At 42.6% G+C, this 22,675-nt stretch overlaps 2 protein-coding genes across 2 annotated transcripts; one reads left to right on the top strand and one right to left on the bottom strand.

Moving 5' to 3' along the window:
- Window positions 1-313: 313 nt before the first annotated feature.
- On the top strand, window positions 314-2,115 carry LOC311001792 (uncharacterized protein; the record flags this gene model as incomplete). Its single annotated transcript, XM_083992946.1, has 2 exons — window positions 314-1,123; window positions 1,912-2,115. 2 exons carry the CDS (start codon window positions 314-316, stop codon window positions 2,113-2,115), a joined length of 1,014 nt encoding a protein of 337 aa, XP_083849072.1.
- Window positions 2,116-3,902: 1,787 nt separating this feature from the next.
- LOC311001779 (uncharacterized protein) lies at window positions 3,903-17,043 on the bottom strand (the record flags this gene model as incomplete). The annotated part of the gene is made up of 3 exons (XM_083992936.1): window positions 16,828-17,043; window positions 8,942-9,316; window positions 3,903-4,120 (listed from the first exon to the last, which is right to left on the bottom strand). Exons 1-3 carry the CDS (start codon window positions 17,018-17,020, stop codon window positions 3,903-3,905), a joined length of 786 nt encoding a protein of 261 aa, XP_083849062.1. The 5' UTR covers window positions 17,021-17,043.
- Between the last annotated feature and the right edge of the window lie 5,632 nt (window positions 17,044-22,675).

The raw sequence follows: 22,675 nt of genomic DNA, 5'->3' as shown, positions 1-22,675 counted from the left end.
TTTTCTGTACTTGTAACGGACTATAGTTACCCTTTTTTTGTATCCTGATTACGTAACGCCGTTACATGTAGTCCGTTACTCCCCAAGCCTGACTAAATGTAATATTAAAATGTGTCTTTAAACATCAAAAACCATATTGAGAAGCCGAAGTGGATAGATGGACAGATAAAGTATCATTAGTCTAAGCTTTAACATTAATTACAATTGTGGTATTGACTAAAATTCAGTAACTATTGTTTAACCATTTATGTTGTCCTCCCGTTCTTACCCTCCTTTCTCCATCCAGACAAGGCCACTGTACACCCGGATAAACATGAACATCCCCATCTTTCAAATTTTCTTTGACCGTGATCATGATATCACACAAGATTTTAGGCTGAGCAGAGAGTCCCTGGCGGTGGTGCTGGACCTTCTCCACCAGGATAGACGACATGGATGGGGTGCCACAATCGAAACCTTGGTCTTCCTCTTCTGGCTGGCGAGTGGGACATCGTACAGGGTGGTCTCAAGGGTGTTTGGGATTCCTCGCTTCACTGTCCACCGCGTCGTCCATCGGGTTACTGAGGAGGTGGTGGCCCTCCGCCACAGGGTCATCAACCTCCCCAAGACAGCCGATGACCTGGCGGCAGTAACCCAGGGGTTTGCAGAGCTGGCAAGACACCAAGCTTTTCGCAAAGCTGCGGGAGCAATCGACGGCTGCCATGTCAGGATGAAGCCACCAAGCGGTCCTGATGGTCAGTGCTACAGGAACAGAAAACTGTTTCCATCCGTCATCCTACAGGCAGTTTGTGACCATCAGGGCCACTTCATAGACACGTACGTGGGCTGGCCGGAGTTGGTGCACGACTCCAGGGTCCTCCGGCACAGCCCACTGTACAGGCGTGGCATCTACCCTCCTCCAGGGTACTTAATCTTGGCGGATGGTGGGTACCCGTGCCTCCAACATCCACTCCCCCTCATCACTCCCTACAAGCGGCCGGTACAAGGTGTGGGAGCCCAGCGCTTTAATGCCCATCACTCAAGGGCACGCTCCATCATAGAGCATGCCTTTGGGATGATGAAAACGAGGTTTAGGTCCATCTTCCTCCAAGTGCTGGAGGTGCACCACACCTTTGTGCCTCAGGTATGTCATTACACAACAGAATTATTGTTAAAGGGATAGTTCAACATTTTGGCAAATTGGCCCATTGCCATAATTGCTATAGTCATAGCAGTAGGTTCGTTACCTTTAATTGTAGGTGTAAGCTATTTTTAGTACAGCGGAGCGCAGCAGCAGGCTGCTCAGAGCTACGCTATGGAGGCTAAGGGAATTTCTTGGTTTCCCTCATCAAACTCATCAAATACAAAATCCCAAAACTCCACAGCGCTTTTGTAGACAAGTTGTGAGCTGCACAACCACCACGCTATGAGATAATGACGGAACGATACGAAACGGAGCCGTTTTCGAGGTAAATTCATACAAAACCGCTGATGCGCGTTGCGTTCAGGGACAGTTTTTCAGCAAGCAGTCTCCGTATTTACCCTGTATTTACCTCGAAAACGGCTCCGTTTCGTATCGTTCCGTCATTATCTCATAGCGTGGTGGTTGTGCAGGTCACAACTTGTCTACAAAAGCACTGTGGAGTTTTGGGATGTTGAATTTGATGAGTTTAATGAGGGAAACCAAGAAATTCCATTAGCCTCCATAGCGTAGCTCTGAGCAGCCAGCTGCTGCGCTCCGCCGTACTGAAAATAGCTTACACCTACAATTAAAGGTAATGAACCTACTGCTATGACTATAGCGATTATGGCAATGGGCCAATTTGCCAAAATGTTGAACTATCCCTTTAAATGGTGAATACCAGTAAATTAATTAAAATGTTATTATATTTACAAATTTTAATTAATCTTTTTTCTTCTTCTTTTCTACAGGTCATAACAGCATGTGCCGTCCTGCACAACATCTGCCTGGGTACCGGTGACATCATGGCCCCAGAGGATGAAGTGCAGGACGACATGCCGGAGGATGAGGGGGAGAACGGGTTGGAGTCAGCCAGTGGTGCACCGTGGTGGGACCAGCTGTCTGCCGAGGTGTCTGCCCTGGAGGAGGGTATCCTAGACCATGATTACCTGTAGAGGGCAAGTAAAATAATTGTGAAGCTATTCCTATTTTAAATGTTTTGTAAACAGTTTGGTTTGTTGAAGTAATTAGTGGTGGGATGTTAAAAAAGTTAAGCAGTGGTATTATTAGTATTTTTTATTCTTGCCTCTCTTTTAAACATTTTCAGTGACATGGCAGCCATCGATTGTGTCAGCCCTGCAAACCCCGTTGATGGACGATGCGGTGGACAGTGGAGCGAGGAATCCCACACCCCCAACCTAGCAGATGTCCCACTCGCCAGCCAGAAGAGGAAGACCAAGGTCTTTGTGGCATCCCATCCAGCAGCACCACCAGGGACTCCTGCTCAGCCAATAATTTTAACTGTATATATGTTCTGTCGCGGATGATATTGCACTTCTCTCACATACACACCAACAGATGCAAGAAAAGTCCCAGCTGCTGGAAATAACTGCAGCTAAACTCGGACTCAAAATAAATGGACCAAAAACTAAAATCATGCGGATCAACTCAAAAAACACAAATCCCATAACCATCACGGGCCAGGCCCTGGAAGAGGTCGATAAATTCACTTACCTTGGAAGTGTAATTGCAGTGGATGGTGGGACAGAGGAGGACGTGAAGGCAAGAATAGGGAAAGCTAGAACAACATTCAACATTCTAAATAGAGTCTGGAAAAACAAAAACATCTCCCTGAAGACCAAACTCAGAATCTTTAACTCCAACGTTAAGACAGTATTGCTGTATGGTTCCGAAACCTGGAAGACCACCACTCACATTGTCAATAAACTGCAGATTTTCCTAAACCGTTGCTTAAGACGCATCCTCGGCATCTTCTGGCCAAACAAAATCAGTAACATCAACCTATGGGAACGCACCAAACAAGATACAGTGGAGGTACAGCTGAAAAGGAGGAAATGGAACTGGATAGGTCACACACTAAGAAGAAACAACACAACAATAAGCAAACAGGCAATGACATGGAACCCACAAGGCAAACGAGGCAGAGGAAGACCAAAAAACACCTGGAGAAGGAGCACAGAACAGGAGCTTAGGATGCAGGGACTGACGTGGAAACAGCTGGAGAGAAAGGCCCAGGACAGACGAGGGTGGAAACAATTCATCAATGGCCTATGTTCCGAAAGGAACAAAAAGGCCTAAGTAAGTAAGTAAGTATGTTCTGTCAATTTCTGATCTTTTGTAAATAGTTGCAAATGATATGCCCAATTGTAAATAATTTTAAATGTTATTTTGTTTCTTTATCCTATCTTTAAAATAAATTATATTGTCACTGAAAAGTAGTTCAAAAGTTTACTTTAAGGCTCATAGGGCAGGATTTGTGAGAAAATACACATGCGTTTTATGTTTTTTAAATAATAATGGGTGAGGAAGTGTTCAAAACCAAAAAGAATGAGCCCACCCGCGTATCCCTCCATTGCCTTGAATGGGGTCTGTGCTGCAAAATGCGCTGCAATTCAGGGGGTGAATTTCGCGCGTTGGCCGGCGGACCTGACGTCAGCGCATCCCCGACTGCCTTCGAATGGATACATGAGGGCAACTGCGGTGGATCCAAATTACTGTTTGGGAAGCTCTTCGCCCACCAGCAAGCGACCCAGCACAACTGAAGCCATACTAAAAATCATCTATCACCTATCTAGCCGTTCTCATTAATCCTGCCCTATGATCCTTTAAGTTGTAAATAAGAAATGGAACAGAAAATAGAACAAGGCTACAAGACTGTAATTTAGAACTACAGAATATTTTTATTAACAATTTAAATGAACAACAAAGAACTTAAGAATCCTCAGATTGCCTCAGCCTCCCTCTGCATGCGCATATCCTCCTTCAACAGTTCCATAAGATCATCCTTTTCCCTTCTCCTCTTTCTGTTGCCTGTTGATGGCCCTGGCTGTCTCTCCTCATCCTCCTCGTCCTCCTCCTCCTGCTGCTCACCCACTGCAGCACCTGGCCCTGGTGTGTCCTCAGGGATGGAGGCGCAATGGATGGCCTCTGTCCTAACACCTCATCCATGAGGACAAACCAGGGCCAGGTGGCAGCAGTGGAACTCCCACCAACTCCCTGCCCTGTCCCTGGGTCTTTGCAATCCTAAAGGCGGGCTTACACTGCAAGACTATTCGTCTGTTCACATCTCAAACTGCACGAGCGTCCCTCTTCAGTCCTACGTCTCAGATCAGTCTCAGACCCCCACTAATTGCACGTCGTTCTACGATTGCTCCCCACCACGATTACCCTGCGATGCCGCTGAGATTTGTGCTGCTCTATAATTGCTCGATTGTAAACATCAAATTGACATTGGTTCCTGATGTTGGTTCCTATATAGCAGAGTCCATGGTGGAAGATCAGACCCGACAAACACACACACAGACAGCGCGCATCACCTCCAAGGCCGCTGCTGCAGAGAGAGAGAGAGAGAGAGAGGACGGCGCTACTCTCTCCAGCCAGCTGACGTGTAGTTCACCTGCAGCTCACCTGCAGCTGTCAGAGGAGCCTCGCTAGTTCTCTCTCTGGCCTGCACTTTAAAAGTTCAGCTGATCAGGTCAGCTGAGCTGAGCCAGAGCACAGCGGACGTGGCTGGTGTGTAGGCTCGCTATTTTATACTGTAACGGCAAGAAAAAAATAATCGTCCTCAATCGCTGATTGTCTGATAGTGTGTGTGTGTATTTGTCGGGCTGATCTTCCACCACGGACTGCGCTGCATTACTGATCATCACCCGGTCACCCTGTCTGTCACAGCTGTGGTCTAACTTCAGCTTGTCACTTCCCTGTCCCTCCTCTCTCTGTCTGCCCATTTTAACTCCATCTGACGAAGTTCAGCATCACATTCAGGTTCATAAAGGCTCTGTGCTCTGTGCTAAAACAATCTGTCATGGTAAAAACTTGTCGTATGTGCAGAATCGTGACGTAGGACCCCATACATTGTCCGTCACGACGAGAAATTTTCTGGCATGTCAGAAATTAATCGGGAGGTCGGCGACTCGTCTTTAGGACGTCGGGACGTGACGCAGAGCCTCACTAACCATACGTCCCGATTATACTCATGACCCCGCGATCCCTCTAAGATTATGCAAATTAGGCTGCGACTCGTCTGGGACGACAAAATCGTGGCAAAATCGTGCAGTGTAAGCCCGCCTTTAGGCAGAGGAATCACTTCACAATCACATTAACAACAGCAATGTGTGTTTATTGAATGTGTCTTGAAAAAGTGAAAAAGGAGTGCTTCATGGACTCAAAAAGAGGTGCTCTTTGGAATGGGATGTAGTGATAAAGAAACAAAGAAAATGAATGTTTGACTCCCTGATGAAGGCTTGATGCCAAAACGCATTGAAAGACTGCGTTTTTAATGTTTATATGACCATGTCATGAGGTGCCTTGGAGGTTTTTTCTACGTTCCTTCATCAAAGTATTTATTAACTTGGGTAAAACAAATTTAGTTTCTATGTCATTAACCAAACCTGCACATACTTTTTATTTTATTTTTTAGATTGTCCCACTTCTTCTTAGCCTGATGGGGCTCCACTTTCTCCTCCAGGCCCATTTTCTGCAGGATTGTGCTAAACAAGAGAGAAGCATTGACGAAAAGTAAACACACAAGATCACATAACAAATATGTAAATATTCATCAGTGACATCAGACAGACAAAAAATTCCCACCCCCATCCGAAAACAACGTGATCCACATTTTTATATTTGTACTTTGATCTTTGTACAGGATTTGGGTTAATTTATTTAACTTTAACATACAAATATGTATAGAGAACAAATGGGCTATTTATTTATGCCTTAACAGTTACCTCCATCCAAGTGTGGCCGTGTTTTTGGCCCCTGTAAACAGATGGTCGTTTTGACCAGAGATGGGACCAAGTCACGCATGTGCAAGTCTCAAGTAAGTCTCAAGTCTTAACCTTCAAGTAGAATAGAAAATCTATTATGTCTTATAATGTATTAATGAGCCATACCTGATCTGATCACAAAAGGTCAACTCCTACTACATCAATAGAATAGAATAGAAAATCTATTATATTCTATCATGACAACACCATTCTCAGCCTGCACTCATAACAAGTAGTTTTAGATATGAATTTGATATTTTATATTCAAAAGTCAAAGAATGTGTAACATTGAAACATTCCTGCATGCTATGAGTGACAGGCAAACAGCCAACCAGCCAAACAGCTGTGTAGTCACTGCAGATTCTGCAGCAGTGAGAACGTGAGGCTGAAGGAGATTTTTTTAAAAAGGACACGTTAGCTTCTCACTATGGTAACGCTGGTAACAGGTGACTGTTACCGTATGTCTATTGGTTACTGTGCGTTTGTCCCGTCTCTGAACAGCGGCGGCGACACGGCGTTAATGAAGCAGCGTCAGGCCGCTCACTGTCACTGAAACTCCGGATGAAATCTCCGATTAAAAACACTGAGCTGCGAGCGTCATAGCACGCCATGGCGCGCCCGCTGCAGCGACCCTGCAGATCGCCGCCTGCAAATCTCGCGCAATTTGCAGAATCTCGAATCTCGCGAGATTTGTAACCTCTTGATTAATGTTACTATACCCTATACACAAAGGACGAGACGAGCATAAAATGTGATTAAGTATATTAGTCCGATCTTGCTGAGATGTTACCGGCGTGCCCCGCCCATATCTTGCTGAGATGTTACCGGCGTGCCCCGCCCATACACTGGCCCCGCCCCAAACATTGAATAGAGTGCCTAAGCGGAAGCAGAGTCAAAATTTCGTGATCCAATTGAATTGTGCCATGAGAAAAAAACATGACCTCTACCTGTTTAAAACATTGCGTTTCATGCCGAGAAATCAGCAGTTTGTTGTAAAATAAAATTCTTAAGAATCCGTAACCAGAAAGACCGCGTAGGTGACGTCACACACCAAATGCTGCTCTTTCCCGTGTCAGTTGGTGACGTATTTTTTGTGGGACACCAGATAGTCCGTAGAGCGGTCGTCACACAAAATACATTCTTCCATTGAGAAACAAAACAAACAAAACGGCGTTAAGTTATTTCAACGCGTTAAATGTTTAAAATGAATCTCCAAAATTAACGCGTTAACTTTGATGGCACAAGTTTAAAGTAGGTTAAGGTCATATTTACAGTATTTATTAACAAAACAAAAGATTTTTCCACCAAGTACAATTATACCAGAAAGAGCCTTTTCAGAATGAAATTCTTTAATACAACCTACTACAATAAAAAATATAACACATGCAAATTAATTGTATTGTAATAAGCTGTCTCAGTTCAGCTCAACCAACAACTCTGCATCCATATAGTCTAATGCTGCCTCAATAACATACATGTTTCCATGTATTTGAAGCATTCATTCCATGAACACTGTTTTATACCATTTTAAAATCATACAAACTTTAACAAAATATTTCACAAGTGAAACTCATTTTCACTGGGTCGTGAAGAGCTGTTAAGCTCAATAACTGCAGCCTCACAACTGCTGCTGCCTTCAGTAACATTCCTGAGTTTACATACACTCATGTTTCCTCTTGCCAGAAATAAGAGAATTTCCAGCTACAAAAACTGTAACTGTACGTTTTTTTTTCTGTGTGTGTCTGAAGATATTTCTTTTGAACAAATCTTTTCCCAAAGAGACTGCATACAAATGATTTCTCTCCTTAATGGGATTTCATGTGTCTTCTGAGATTCCATGCTTTCGAATGTGTACTCCCACACACATTACAAACAAATAGTTCCACTTCTGCGTGGACTTGCTTGTGCTTCTCAAGATCATCATGTGCATCATCAAATGCTTTCTCTCTTGTGTGAACTTCCATGTGGCGCTTAAGGGAACTATGCTTGAAAAACATTTTCCCACAATCATTACAATCAAATACTTTCCATCTTTTATAAGATTTCAGGTGCAAACCAAAATTCCCCAGGTCCATGAAGGTTTTCCCACAAATACTGCAACCAAATGGCTTCACTTTTGAATGGGCACGTGTGTGAGAGAAACACTCTACCAGATAGGCAAATCTATGTCCACAAATAGCACAACCAATTGGTTTGTCATCTGTATGGACTCTTATATGTTCTCTAAGACTACTTTTAGATCTAAATGTTTTACCACAGAATGTACAGTCAAACGGTTTCTCCCCTGTATGGAGTCTTACATGTTCATTAAGACTCCGTTTATGTGTAAATTTTTTACCACATGTAGCACAGTCATAAGGTTTCTCCCCTGTATGGATTCTTATATGTTGTGTTAGATGACTTTTATGTGTAAATTTTTTACCACATGTAGCACAGTCATATGGTTTCTCCCCTGTATGGACTCTCATATGATCTTTAAGATCACCTTTTTGTCTAAAATTTTTACCACATGTGGCACATTCAAATGATTTCTCCTCCCCTGTATGGAGTCTTATATGTTGTGTTAGATGACTTTTATGTCTAAATTTTTTACCACATGTAGCACAGTCATATGGTTTCTCCCCTGTATGGAGTCTTATATGATCTTTAAGACTCCCTTTGTGTCTAAATTTTTTACCACATGTAGCACAGTCATATGGTTTCTCCCCTGTATGGGTTCTTATATGTTCTTTAAGACTCTCTGTGAGCCTGAATTTTTTACCACAGGTAGCACAGACAAATGGTTTCTCCCCTGTATGGACTGTCATGTGTCTCTTCACATCCGATGGGTGGTTAAATGTTTTCCCACACTCTGAGCAGCGGCAAGACTTCTTAGAGTGAGACTTCTTACGGCGAGACTTCTTCCCACTGTTCCATTCTTCATCACTTACAGGAGCAGCTTCACTGTTCAAACTGGACTCAGATGCTCTGGTTTCTCTCCAGTCATCATCACTGTCTTCAGCTTCAGAGGACGACTCTGAGACCTCATCATCTGTATCTGGTTGAAGATCTTCAGGTTGATCTGAGTTCCTGGCTGGTTCAGATCCTCCACAGTCGTCTCCATCAGCCTCTATCTTTACCTCTATCTGTTCAGCTGAGCTGCTGGATGGAGGCTCTGTCTCAGTTTGTCTTTGATGAGGTTGTAGGGACTGAGGTTTCTCCTCCTCATCCTCACTCTTCACATGAACAGAAGTGAGGGGGAACTCTGGAGTGGTCAGTAGTTCTTCCTTTTCTTCTTTAATATGTAGACTCTCTGGGTTCTCCTGATCCAGACTAGTGGTCAACTCAGGAGGATCCTCTGCTTTTATCAACAACAGGCGATGATCACCTGCAGAAACAATGAAATACACATCATGAACAACATTGTCTTCAAACTGTCTAGGAAACAATTATTTTTCTCCCGATTAATCTATCGACCCGCTCGGGGGGGGCTTTTACTCTCTCTGTGTAAACGCCAATAACGGTGAAAGAGCGCTATGCGGAGATGAATGAACAGAACGATATTGCTGCTTCAGGTGCTCGTTCATCGCCATGGTGCTGCTGTGGAACGCCATTTCTGTTTTTCTGCTGCATGTGTTCACAACCCAACGGTGTGTTGTACTGTTGATGTATGTCATCAACATCAGGGTTTCCGCTACATGTAATTGATTGTGGCGCACCGCCACGGCAAAATAAAAGCCGCTACACCTTCAGATAGTGCTGGGCGGTATGACCAAAAATTTATATCACGGTATTTTTCAAAATTATATCGGTTTCACGGTATTTGACGGTATTTTTTTTTTTTCAAGCACGACTGGGTGTTAACCTCATTTTCTAATAATTTAGAGAATATTTACTGCAGTAAATTGGCTTGGAATGACCTATTTTACTGTCATGAGGAGTGAATATTGTAGAAACACACTAGTATTAATAATGGGAAGGAATCAGAATGCATGACTGTTGCAGACAAAATACAGAACGCTTTATTGTGCAAGTTTTGCAACTTGAAAAAACATCTTTTGTAAACCAACTGCCTACACAATGTAAACAATACGTCTCCTGTAACTGCAAAATGAAGACTTCTTTATCCACTGAACATTAATTAAGGCAACATCCATAAATAATATTGAAACAAAGAAATAGAAAAGGTGTGCAACTTGCATTAATATATTGCTTCAAGTCCAACCAGGTAGTATTCAAGTATTAAATATATAAATGTTTAACTTGAAGACTTCTTAAACAACTAAACTTCCACTAACAACTTGCATCCAAATGGACTTTGCTTCAAGATGAGGTATACTGGTACACACATTTAAACGAATAAATAGTAAACTAAAACTTTGAAAGTATGCAACTTGCATTAGTAATACTATTGCTCAAGCCCAGGCACAGCACACAGTAAGTATTAAAAAAAAGTGCAACTTGGCTTGCAGGATTATCCTGTAGCATAGAAACAATATTCACACATTTCAACTTTATGGACAAGCTCCATAAATTTGGCATCTCAGCTACAAATTTTGAGCAAGGAACACCAGACAGTCCACAGCATCTGGTTTGAGTGCAGCTCTGTGGCACATGACAATATTGCCCCCAGTGCTGAACACTCTTTCAGATGGAGCACTGGTGGCAGGTATGCATAAATACTGTCGAGCTAGTTTTGCAACACGGGGGAAATTTGCCTGATGGCATCTCCACCACTCCAAAGGGTCTGCATCACTGTCAACCTCTGTGGTCTGTAGGCTCTCAGCTCCATCTTGATGCTTTCCTCCTCTGAGAGTGTTTCTCCGCTGCAGCCCATGCTGCTGGTGCTCTGCTTTTTGAAAAAGCTGGACAAGGTCTTTTTTCTTTTTTCCTCAGGTGGAGCAACAGGCCCTGCTGCTGCTGCACCAGAAGGCCCTGAGAGAGGGTCTTGCTGTTGATCCTTTAGTGACTTGATTTCTTCGACTGCTCTGGAAATGACGTGTTCCACCTTTTCTTTCTTCGTGTAGGTGGTTCTGAATCGTGGATCAAGGAAAGATGCGATATCGAGCAGGTCATCTGTGACTGGATCTGAGTATTTCTCGTTCAAGTAGGCTAGAATCTTTCTCTTCACGTCCTTGGTCAGTTCAGTATTGTTGTCTTCCTCAGCAAGAATGCTGGTGTTGAACAGATGAAGTACTGGCTTGACGTAGGACACGCTGACGTACTGCTCTCCAGACAAGGCATCAGTGAAGTCCTGGAGTGGGCTCAACACCTGACAGACAGACAGACAGACAGACAGACAGACAGACAGACAGACAGACAGACAGACAGGCAGGCAGGCAGGCAGAGAGAGAGATTTATTATTGTTATTTATTTCCATAACAATGAAATTAAAGTGCATCCATTGCAGATTAGAAAAGGAATAGAAAAAAAGAGAGCACATAATAAAATAAAAAACATCCACACACCTTGTTGACAGCCTCCAGGACATCCATATCTTGCCAACTGATGACCAAGTGCCTTGATTTTCTGTCAGCTTTTAGAACCTGACTGATGGCTCTCTCCTGCTCAAGTACTCGTATCATCATCTGACGTGATCCCCACCTGGTGGGCGTCTCAGTTGTGAGCATGTGCTTTGGAAGACCCAGCTCATCCTGAGCCATGGCCAGGTCCCTCCTTTTCTTCCAAGAATATGAAAAGGCTGCCACTATTTTTTTGCAGACTCCAACTGCGCGTTGTATGCGGTCATCTTTCACAGCTCTCTCTGTAAAAACAACAAAGAAAGAATGTTAGTTTGCTAATACTAATATTAAATGAATTAGTACAGATTCATTAATATATAGCCCCAAAATATTCCCATAACCCCCCTACCACACACAAATTATTCCAATAAACCCACACATAGTAAGTTGAAGATAAATCTCAAATCATGACAAGTCATAATAATATAATAACTAGTGCTTACCAATGGCTAGGTGAAGCCTGTGACCGAAGCATTGGAGTCTTGTCCAGTTATTCAGCTCGACAGCCTTAATGATGTTGGCTCCACTGTCTGTTGTTATGGCCACAAGTCTCTGCTCAGAAAGCCCCCAGGAATCAAGTGCCTCTTGCAAGCCTGCTGCGAGTAACTCGCCGGTGTGGTTATCGGGGAAATAGCTTGTTTGCAGACAATGACTACGCAACACCCAGTCCTCACTTATAAAATGAACAGTCAGGCTTAGGTATGGTTCCATGCTGCGACTAGACCACAAATCAGTCGTTGCTGAGAAGTGGGGAACTGAAGCCTCCTTTCTCAACAGTACTAAGTGGTACCATGTCTTTGGCTATGTGGATGGTGATGGTGTTTGTAATGTCGTTCCACCGTTTGCTTTTCTTGTCGTAGGCAGTCCCCCTAGCAAACGCGTCTTTGAGTGACATTTGCCTTGTCTTTTCTCCCGCAGTGCCAACTTTACCTGCAGACGTGGAGGACGCAGATCGTAGTTTCATGCATTTTTGATATTCCAGGACATGCTTGTGGCTGAGGTGATGAAGCAAATTGCTTGTGTTGCCTCCTGCGGCTACAACTTTAGCCCGACAGCATTTGCAGAATATTGTTGTTTGTTCGACGTCGGATTTTTTAAAGCCGAAGAATTTCCAAACAACAGACACGGCTCCTCTTTTGGGCACAAGTTCTTCTGTTTCATTGAAGTTTCAGAACTTGCCAAATGGGCGTCATACGGTGTGACACTATTTTGTATATTTTGAATGGGCAATAATTTGGACATCTTAATGATAAAGAGGACCACACTCAACCAGGAAGTTACAGTAACATCTCTGGAGTGGTATGCCAGGTCAAGAGGTGAGTTCTGCCTTTTAGATTTTTATTTAAAAAGCAATAGGCTATATCTGACATCATCAATAGTGGTCAATGTTTTGTGTCTTTTGGTGTGACATTATTTGCATGAAAAATAATTATTTTTCACAAATATTACTTATGAATGCTTAAAAAGTATTGCTGCCATGTGGTGAATAACATGATAACTATAGGCTAGCTGTTTTTAGTTGGCTAATATATTAACTTAACTGAGCAGAATGTCATGTGGTGTGACACTTTGTCATAACGGTGTGACGGTTTTTCTTAGTCACACCATATGACATATCTGTCACACCATATGACATTCACTTTATTTTGCATTAATATTAATATAAATAAATATACAAAACACACAAATTTAAGAAGTTTGATGTTAGATTTTTTTATCTATACAAATAATATTTCACATTCCAATTTTATATTTCATGTAACCATATTTTACCATTTGCCATGCTGTGCATATTAACAGATCCTATTTAAAAATAAATTGAAGGAGACTGGTGAAATGACATGTGGAAAGGATCGTCTCTGTCAGGAGTCGAAGTGGCAATCAGGGCTTCAGTCGTATGCCAACATGGGACATATTGTCTAACGACTTGACCACTGAGCACCCCCGACTGGCAAATAATGTTAAATGTTTGATGTTTTTTTCAAAACTGTGTTGGTAATTTTTTGTCCTAATGTAGAAATGTTAACATTTCATCATAAAATATTCACATTAACTCATAAGTAGATTTTAAATGCTAATTCATGCTGAGTACACAATGTAATGTAATGTGAACTTTAGTTCAGCAATTGGAATTCCCGTGTAACTTGTGCCCAAAATCAGTTTTTTATTACAAGATATGTCCTCAATTGTTTTTGTTTGAATGTCAAATACATAAAATACACTTTTTTGCATTTTTGGTGCAGTTTGTCATGTGGTGTGACACTCATGTCATGTGGTGTGACGCTCACAATTGTGACAAGAAAACAGCTTTGTTAGTGATAAATTGTGAAAATATCCATAGACCACAAGGAAAATAGAACTACCAAGAGTCTCAAGCATTGTGTTAGAGTTATTACAAGGTTTAACAGAATTATTCTAAAATATCTTGGAGCGATGTCATCCTTTGTATGATAATTTTGAAAAATAATCCAAAATATAATACATTTTCACAAGGAAATGTTAAATATCAAATCAGTCATGATTAAAATGTATGATGCAGTCAGTAAGAAAAGAAAAAAGTACCCCATTTTCATTTTATATAACATAGCTTTCATGTCACACCGTATGACAATTTGAGGCACTGATACAGCAAATTGATGAAAAAATGCTAATTTTGATGCAAAATCTTCAAGAACACATATATATGTGTAAAGTTAAGAGTCACGACAACACAAAAAAGTCATTTTCAGGGATAATATTTGAAGTTTTTAAAAAAATCTTTTTTTCGGCTTATATGTCAACCACCCTCTCGACTCGGTTTAGGTGCTTTTCAATCACAGCTGAGTTCTTCATAGTTCCTCCTCAGTATAAATGAAACTTATCAACCAGCGCATCCAGCGTTTACCATTAATAAATGAGTCTGTGGCGGCCGCGACTCTCTCTCACACGCTAGTGCACACACGCACACATACACACACACGGCAGAAGGGCAGGTCGTTCGTATGTTTGTCTATGTGGTTATATGTGCTTATAACGTTTTTTGTCCCTCACGTCACCTTGTCTATCACTTTATCACCAATAAAAAAAAAAAAAAAGAAGGGCAGGTCGTTTGGTGACAGTAATAAATATGCGCTAAATCGTATTCAAATTGCTATCCGCTCCCCATCAGACCGTCCGACGGGGGAGGGGTCGACAAACGCTTCTGCCCCTCAGCTCTGTGTGTGTGTGTTCATCTCTCGTGATCTGTTTAGATTAATAAACACAAATAGGCTACAAGTAGGGTGCGTTCCGATCGCCCCCTAGTTCCCTGCGCAGTGGACTGCACAGGGTGTTCCGCCATGTTCAGTGTGGTTCCAAACCGCAGGGAGCAGTTTGAAGGGAACTGTGAACTGTGCAGGGAGGGAGTGAACAACGGTTCCTCACTTCGCCCAGTTCACCGGATGTTGACAACCGATATTACCCATCAGCCATTGCGGTCCGTTTACGTGCGTTACGTAAATTGGCAGGGCTAATGGTTACCTGTCTAACTTTAATAGCTCAGTGGCTCAATAAACGGTCCATGAAAAAATATTTTTTCCGGCGAATATCTTAGTTACAACATGATTGAGCTAACAAGAGTAGTTTCATGTCGTGTCCCACAACGGGAGGGTTTTAACAGCTGAAGTCCTGGTGTTAGCTTAGCTACCGCCGTTAGCTTAGCGACAGCCGTTAGCTTTCCTGTCAGCTGAGCCACTGATGCTTTCTACACCCTGATGCCCCGAAACTGAATAAATACCACGCATTGCAACACAAAACTGCTTTGCTTGTGCACACAGAAATAGTAATGTTTCTTCAATCATTTCAGATCTGTCTAAACGGTGATAGTGGCGTGAAACATTTTGAAACTTAAAAACTTTATTTTTAAACTCGACCGGAAACAGCTGTGACGTTGCAGGGTGTTCCGATTGGTGTGATATCGGTTAAATGAAGTTTCCTACGGCAGATTCCCTGTGCAGGGAGTAGGGGGCTCTGTCCAAGTAAACTGTGGATCGGAACGCAGCCATATACACATTGGCCTCATTGTCAATCGCGGTGTTTTGTTTTTAAAATTGACCAGATTCTCTCGTGTTTCTCGACCTGGCCGCGGAGGATTTGGACACCGAAATGAAAATGACCCAGCTTCTCGGCGCTTCCGTGTCTTTTTCCTTGTTGTGATGATTTCTTTACAAAAATAAACGGTCAGAGATATTTTGGATATTACCACTGCACTGCTCCACCGTTTATTTTTGTAAAGAAATCATCACAACAAGGAAAAGGTGTTTGTTTCTGTGGCGTGGAGAGCAGGCACTCTGCAATCGGATAGTAATGTCTTTCCAGGATGATTCAGAGTTAGGCTATCTGATTAACATTAACAAATAAATACATTACACATCATTACAATATCACGGAAAAGTCAATTTCCAGTAGTTCAACCCCAACCATGGTTTCTATATTAAAAATGGTTTTTAAAAAAACGTGATTGTCACTGTCAGCCTGTTAGAAAAACATTTTACTGACCCCAGCTGAGACCCCCCCCCCCCAAAAAAAAAAAAAAAAACTCTTCGGATCTGAACGATTCACACAAGTCACCTAATTGGTCATGAAAAAAGCGAGTTTCGCTTTTCGGCGCGCTGCATCCCTGTGTACACTATATGAGTTCAGTGGTGTGTCAAGGATTCCAGTCATGTGCCATAAGATATTTGATTGTTTTTTGAGTGTTTGTTGTGGTTGAAAGAATTGCCCCCATAGGTTTGTGTTGTTGCTATCCCTAGCGCCGTCTAGCCATGGTGTAGCCTAACTCCGGTTTGCCTGCATCAATTTTAGTCACGTTCTCTGCTCCCCCAACCCTGGGTGACCATCAGGACGACAATTTAAGGGGTAAAAAAAAATGGGCAGAATTCTCCTTTAATCGCTGTTTGTCTCTGTACGTTTGTCTTTCTGATCTTCCATCACGGACTGATCTCTCACAGCTACAGCTGCGGGTCCGACTGCCCGTCACTTCTCTGTCCCTCCCTCCTCTCTCTGCCTGGCCCGCTCTAACTCCGTCTGACTGATCTGTAATCACGTTCATAAAGGTCTCCCTTCGTCTCTGGGCTAAAAGAGGGGTCTTTATGACTTGTGTCATAGTCAGACATGCTTACGTTAACTACGTTGACGCTTACGTTAACTATCCGAGCAGTAAACAGCGTGAAACAAGTCGATTTAAAGTCGCCTCAACAAAGACGTAAGTTTAGTCTTAATAACTTCCGATAAAATTGTTGATGCCCACAAAAAAAAGTGAAACTATAAAAGTTAAATGTAAGTTAGTATGCTACAACATGTCAACTTTCTCTACAAACCAGGATTTTGAGGTTCATGGGTTTAAAACTGAATCACCAACCGATTTTGTGGAGGACGACCCGAGGCTGCAGGCGAACATCCACCATGTTCCTCTGCTGCTCGATCTCCTGTCTGAAGCCCGGAGCCTCCGCCTCGTTCCCGGCTACGACTCTGTCCGCGGCCGCTAAGGTTTCCTGGGAGACGGCGGTGAGTCTCTCGGTAACGAATCCTCTCGGATCCTCGACCTCAGACATCTTACTCAAACTCTCGGTTGTTCCCGGCAAATGACTATTGTTTCCTCAACCGCGACTCTAGGTACGTAGCCTACACAGATATCATCCTAGAAACCGCGACTTCAACAAACACTTCTTCAACCACAGGACGACGTGGTATCTGTTGTCTCCTCCAACGAGACCCGCGTTGCTCCCATTGATAGCTTTCATGTGACGTCACGGCCCGTATGGAACGCCCCCCTGGCGGTCAAAACAATCCACTTCCCCGCTGTCCGCGGATTAGGACAAGGCAGAAAAACACACACTGCTCCCTGCTGCTTCAAAAATACCGGTGTTATGGCCCAACTGGTGTCTGATTTAACTGGTTACCGAACCGAACAACAGCTGTGCTGCACTTCCGTCCGCAGATTTGTCACAAATTCACAAATAAAGCCGCAGTTCACATGTTACTGCAGCCAATATGCGTCTGTGAGTGAACCTGTTCCGCCAATCTACAGTCAGTCAGCGCCACACTTCTCTCACTAGTCTGCACAACACTGCACAGTATGACAAAGCCTGTCATGTTAAAGTTACGAACTAATGGAAAACACTCTGAAAATACGCTAAACAACACCGGTCATCGTCCTCGCCGCGCCGCGGTCGGTCCCGACCCTCGTTACCGTGTCGCTGCCACCGCGGGCGGTGCTGTTGCCGGTGTCCGGTGGCGGCGGTCCCGCCGGGTTACCATCGCCGCCGCCGCCGCCGGTCCCGCTGCTGTCGGTCGGACCGCCGTCATCGTTGCCGTCGGTAGCGGTGCGTAGCAAAGCTCCGGGGGGAGGGGGGGGCAGCTGGTCACCGTGCAGCCCAGCTAAGGGCTCTGGTTTGTGGGTGAGAGGAGCAGGGAGCCTGGGCTCAGTGGGCTGGAGCTCAGCTGTGGAGCTCAGCGGAGCTGCGGTACCAGGACGGTGTTCCCGCACAGGAAAGTTACAGGTACATTTCTACCACTTCAATGAGTTCAGAAACATTATTTTAAGATCAAAAAACTACAAAATGGGGCTTTTAATCAGAAACCAGTTGGGCCATAACACCGGAAATATTGGTTGCAAGCGGTGGAGGATGATGGATTCTCCACCAGGTAAATGTAAACATCGCCCAACTGGAGCTTCGGCAGGGAACTGGTCATTTTAAACAGCTCGTATACAGCAGCTGGTGTTGAATATGGGTCACAAGTGCCCAAAACTTCAAAGTTGTTTTTATATCTTTCTTTCTCGGCCGCTGACAGATGATTTAAGTCATTACTCTGTTGTTTGTCCATAGAAAGTCCATTGCGGGGCCACTTTGGAATGTTGCTTTTTGACCGCCAGGGCCCTGGGACGTGACGTCAGTGAAAGCTATCAATAGACTGTAAAAAGAATGGACGTAGCACCCGTGACGTCACCCATTGGTTTGGGGGAGTCTTGCCATATGTCTATGGTCTTGCCGCTACTACGGGCATCTATCGCTCTGCTACGGGGGTTTGAACCGCGCCATGTTGGATTCTACTTGCCATATTTGGAGCGGTGCCGAAGCAGCGGTCCCCGGACGCGATATTTTTTTTCCTACTATGACCAGCCAAGACCCGCCTTACTCCGCCTCTGATTGGTTGAGCTCTGCAAGCTTCTGACCGAACACGTCATTTCCGTTGTTATTACAGGAAGTCGGAAGAGATCTGTTGTTGTTGTTTTTTTTTTTTTTTTTTTTACTTTCTTTATTAAACATGTAAACATGAAGAACAAATACAATGACATACTCATTTCTGTCTATATGTGCAAATCAAATCACAGTGAAAGAAAAATCACACCTCCTGCATTACATAGGAAATCAAAATATTTTCTATAAAGGCTGAGTACCAGAGCCAGAGAGTATAAAAATTAAAACATGAAATAAATAAAAGAAGTTATCAAAAGGAAAAAATAAAAAATAAAATAAAATACAAATAAAAAGATACAAGGGGTTCATCACAATTAAAGCATTTCCATAAGTGTATACAGTTTCTTAGCTTGGGCATTATCTATTTTTTTCAGACATCTTTGAAACAGAGAGAGCTCATTTTTAAGAGCCGACCATGAGGGGGAGGACTTAGCAAACCGACATTTATGTATGTAGTATTTTGTTGCTATAAATAAATTATTAACCAAAAACTCAGTTTTTTTATTTTTGAGAATTACACCCATTTGAATATCTTGATAAGAGAAGAAATCTATTTCTATAGATTTGGAGGAAAGCAGATTGTGAAGATCCCTCCATACATTCTGAACCGCTCCACACCCATAAAATAAGTGCTGTAGTTTCAACATTTGTATTACATGTTACATGTTGGAAGTTATTAAGACTAAACTTACGTCTTTGTTGAGGCGACTTTAAATCGACTTGTTTCACGCTGTTTACTGCTCGGATAGTTAACGTAAGCGTCAACGTAGTTAACGTAAGCATGTCTGACTATGACACAAGTCATAAAGACCCCTCTTTTAGCCCAGAGACGAACGTGATTACAGATCAGTCAGACGGAGTTAGAGCGGGCCAGGCAGAGAGAGGAGGGAGGGACAGAGAAGTGACGGGCAGTCGGACCCGCAGCTGTAGCTGTGAGAGATCAGTCCGTGATGGAAGATCAGAAAGACAAACGTACAGAGACAAACAGCGATTAAAGGAGAATTCTGCCCATTTTTTTTTACCCCTAAATTGTCGTCCTGATGGTCACCCAGGGTTGGGGGAGCAGAGAACGTGACTAAAATTGATGCAGGCAAACCGGAGTTAGGCTACACCATGGCTAGACGGCGCTAGGGATAGCAACAACAGGTACTGTTACAGTGTAAAATGATATTCAAACACAACTTTACCCCTCATAATGTTCCATTATGGAATAACAGAGTTTTATTGTGTAGAAGGAAATCTATTTTTATGGAAGACTGGATGGAAAAACAAATATGGTCAATTGTACATTTAATAGATGGTTGTGGAAATATACTTGCACTGGAGGAATTTAAGAGTAAATATAATATTGACTGCTCCATTGAAAATTACAAGAAAGTAACACAGAATATCCCAAGTGCCCTCATTCATTTAGTGAAGAACAATTTACTGAACATCACAACACCAAGATTGCCCAAGCTTAAAATTGATGGTGTAGACCTTGTGAATGAAAAGTGTAATAATAAATTTCTGAGACAATACTTTGTAAACAATATTTACCCAGGTAGAACCAGGGTAAACACTTATTCTTCAAGACTATAATAAACATGATATATCAACCATTAGAACTAAATTCTTAAAATTTCCAATTCCCCCTAAATATAAAGAAATTCACTTCAAAACAATAAATAACATATATCCCTCTAATGAATTCATAAAGAAAAGATTTAAATTTGAGGTAGAGAATTGTCACATTTGTACAATTTTAGGGAGGTGGAGTAAAAACAACTTGAGGTAGAAGTCCCCTTTTCAGAAGTGTTCCACTGTTCATTCCAAACATAAATTTCAGCCCACAGCTGAAGTCTATCCCATACGCTTGCCTTCGATAAAACCAAATGGGCCTCTAAAGCCTGCCACCTTGCCTTCCTTTCTCGCCTTGTCGATTTTTGGCCACATAGCCTGCCTGGATCTCCAATCCTCTTGTGTCAAATTGACAATGCCCTGACAAAGGCCAAAACCCTCAACATAAATACTCTTCTAACCAGAAGACCGCGAAAGAGTTAAACATGTGTATGGTTGTATGGCTCTGAACTCATGAACAATCTCAGGTTTTAATGTTGGTGTTTTGTCCACATGACCACAGGCTCATTATTACTCAAAGACCCTATTTCTTTTGGTAATGGTTTTTGAAGACAGCAGGTGCATTGATGTGGCTAAACAGTGATTGGCATAGCTGAATGTGTTGAAACCAAACCATATACATTTCTCAATAGGGCATATTGCTATTTTTCCTCTGTTATATCATATCTCAGTAGTTGCATCTTCTTTTGTCTTGAAAGCACTTAATGGGCCTTGTCCCTATTATTGTGTGCTTTGAGCTCCACTGTGTGGTGTTTCCTGGATGGTCAATTTGTGCCTACCGTGTCTCATCTAGTATTTGGTATATCTCCACAATGCACTTTATTGTTTTTTTTTCCTGTTTTCTAAAAGTCAAAATGTCTTAAAATATGCAACAAAAAGTCTCTTTAAAATACAAATCGATCTCTCTCTTTTATTGAGTGTCAGAATCATGACGGAATAAATCATAGCATGAGTACTTCAAGTGATGGAAATAAAGAACAAATGATAGACAGAGGTAGAGGAATACATGATATTGTCATACAAGTGAATTCCCAAAGGAGAAACACAAATCCTTAATTCACAACAATCAGTTGAATATGCCAACTTCATAATCCTAAACTCACAAAGTTTGGTGTTGCCCACTTGAGGTAGACGTGACATTAGCTCCCTCGAGTGGTGTAAGGGGGAACTGCACAATATTGTTATTTTTCTGGTATTCACTCTTCAAACTGTGAAGCTGTGCTGCAGTCTGAACGTTGTCTTGACCTGGTTTCCAATGGCTGAATTTAATAGGGTATAACAGACTTTAATGCCCCCCAACACACGCACAAGCTTGTCAATAGACTTAGATAAACTGTAGACATTCCAAAGAAGAAAAAAAAGTTGGAATCTGTTTGACATAGCCTTTCAACCAAAAGGGCTACCCATTTGCTGTGTATGCAAGCAAGCAAGTTATGATGATAAACTGCCCCCTCCGCTCTGGTATATCTTTGACAGGGTGATTGGAACGGTGGAGCAGGGTGTGCTGATGTGCCAGATGGTGGCAGTCTATGAATAATGCATCATCGTCTTCAGTCAGACAGGCCCAAGCTGATCTGAGGTCAGCTGAATGACACAGGTTGCTTTTGTGTAGTTCATGCTAAGGGGTGTGGTGGGCCACGCATGGGTGAGATGGTCAGACTGGTTCTTGACATGTTATATTCATTTCTATCCTCAGTCGATGTGAGGGTCTAAGGACAGAGGATGTTGTTACGATGCCATGTAAAGCCCTTTGAGACAAACTGTTTGTAAAAACGGGCTATACAAATAAATTGCCTTGCCTTGCCTTGCCTCTATCTCATTACGGTGCAGCAAACAGAAGACAGTTTTGATGGCAGTCCACAGACAATGTGGTGCCTTAGTTAGTAGTCATCATAGTCATCATCTACTGTTCTCTCACCAAACCAAACATTGTCAGTTAGGATATTATTCATTTGAAATAACCTGAAACAAATGAGCAAATTTGTAGTGGAGCACCCAATAAAATAAGATAAGATAATCCTTTTTTTGTATGTACAACGTTGCAGTAGCAGACAACAGACTAATGACTAATAACATTAAGAAAAATATATACATACTTTCCAACCCAATCATGTTTTTGTGTTGAGAACAGCTCACCCATTTTGGGTGAAGGAGCCGGACATTCATGGCGCTCTAGTCCAGCCAGAATGTCCCTCATGGGGTTGGAGCCATTGTCCATCAGTGATGACAATCATTCTCATCATTCATTCATCATTCTCCTCTCTCCAATGATTTCCACCAGGTCCAGTGGACACCCCAGGACAGAGATGGAATTCTTGTCCAATTTGTTAAGTCTCTTCCTGTCTGAGATGCTGAGATGCTTCTGCTCCAGCAGACCAAACAATAAAA

The sequence above is a fragment of the Trachurus trachurus genome, assembly GCF_905171665.1.
Source record: "Trachurus trachurus genome assembly, chromosome: 3".
In the NCBI taxonomy this organism is placed as follows: Eukaryota; Metazoa; Chordata; class Actinopteri; order Carangiformes; family Carangidae; genus Trachurus; species Trachurus trachurus.
This window is presented reverse-complemented; position numbering and strand designations above follow the sequence as displayed.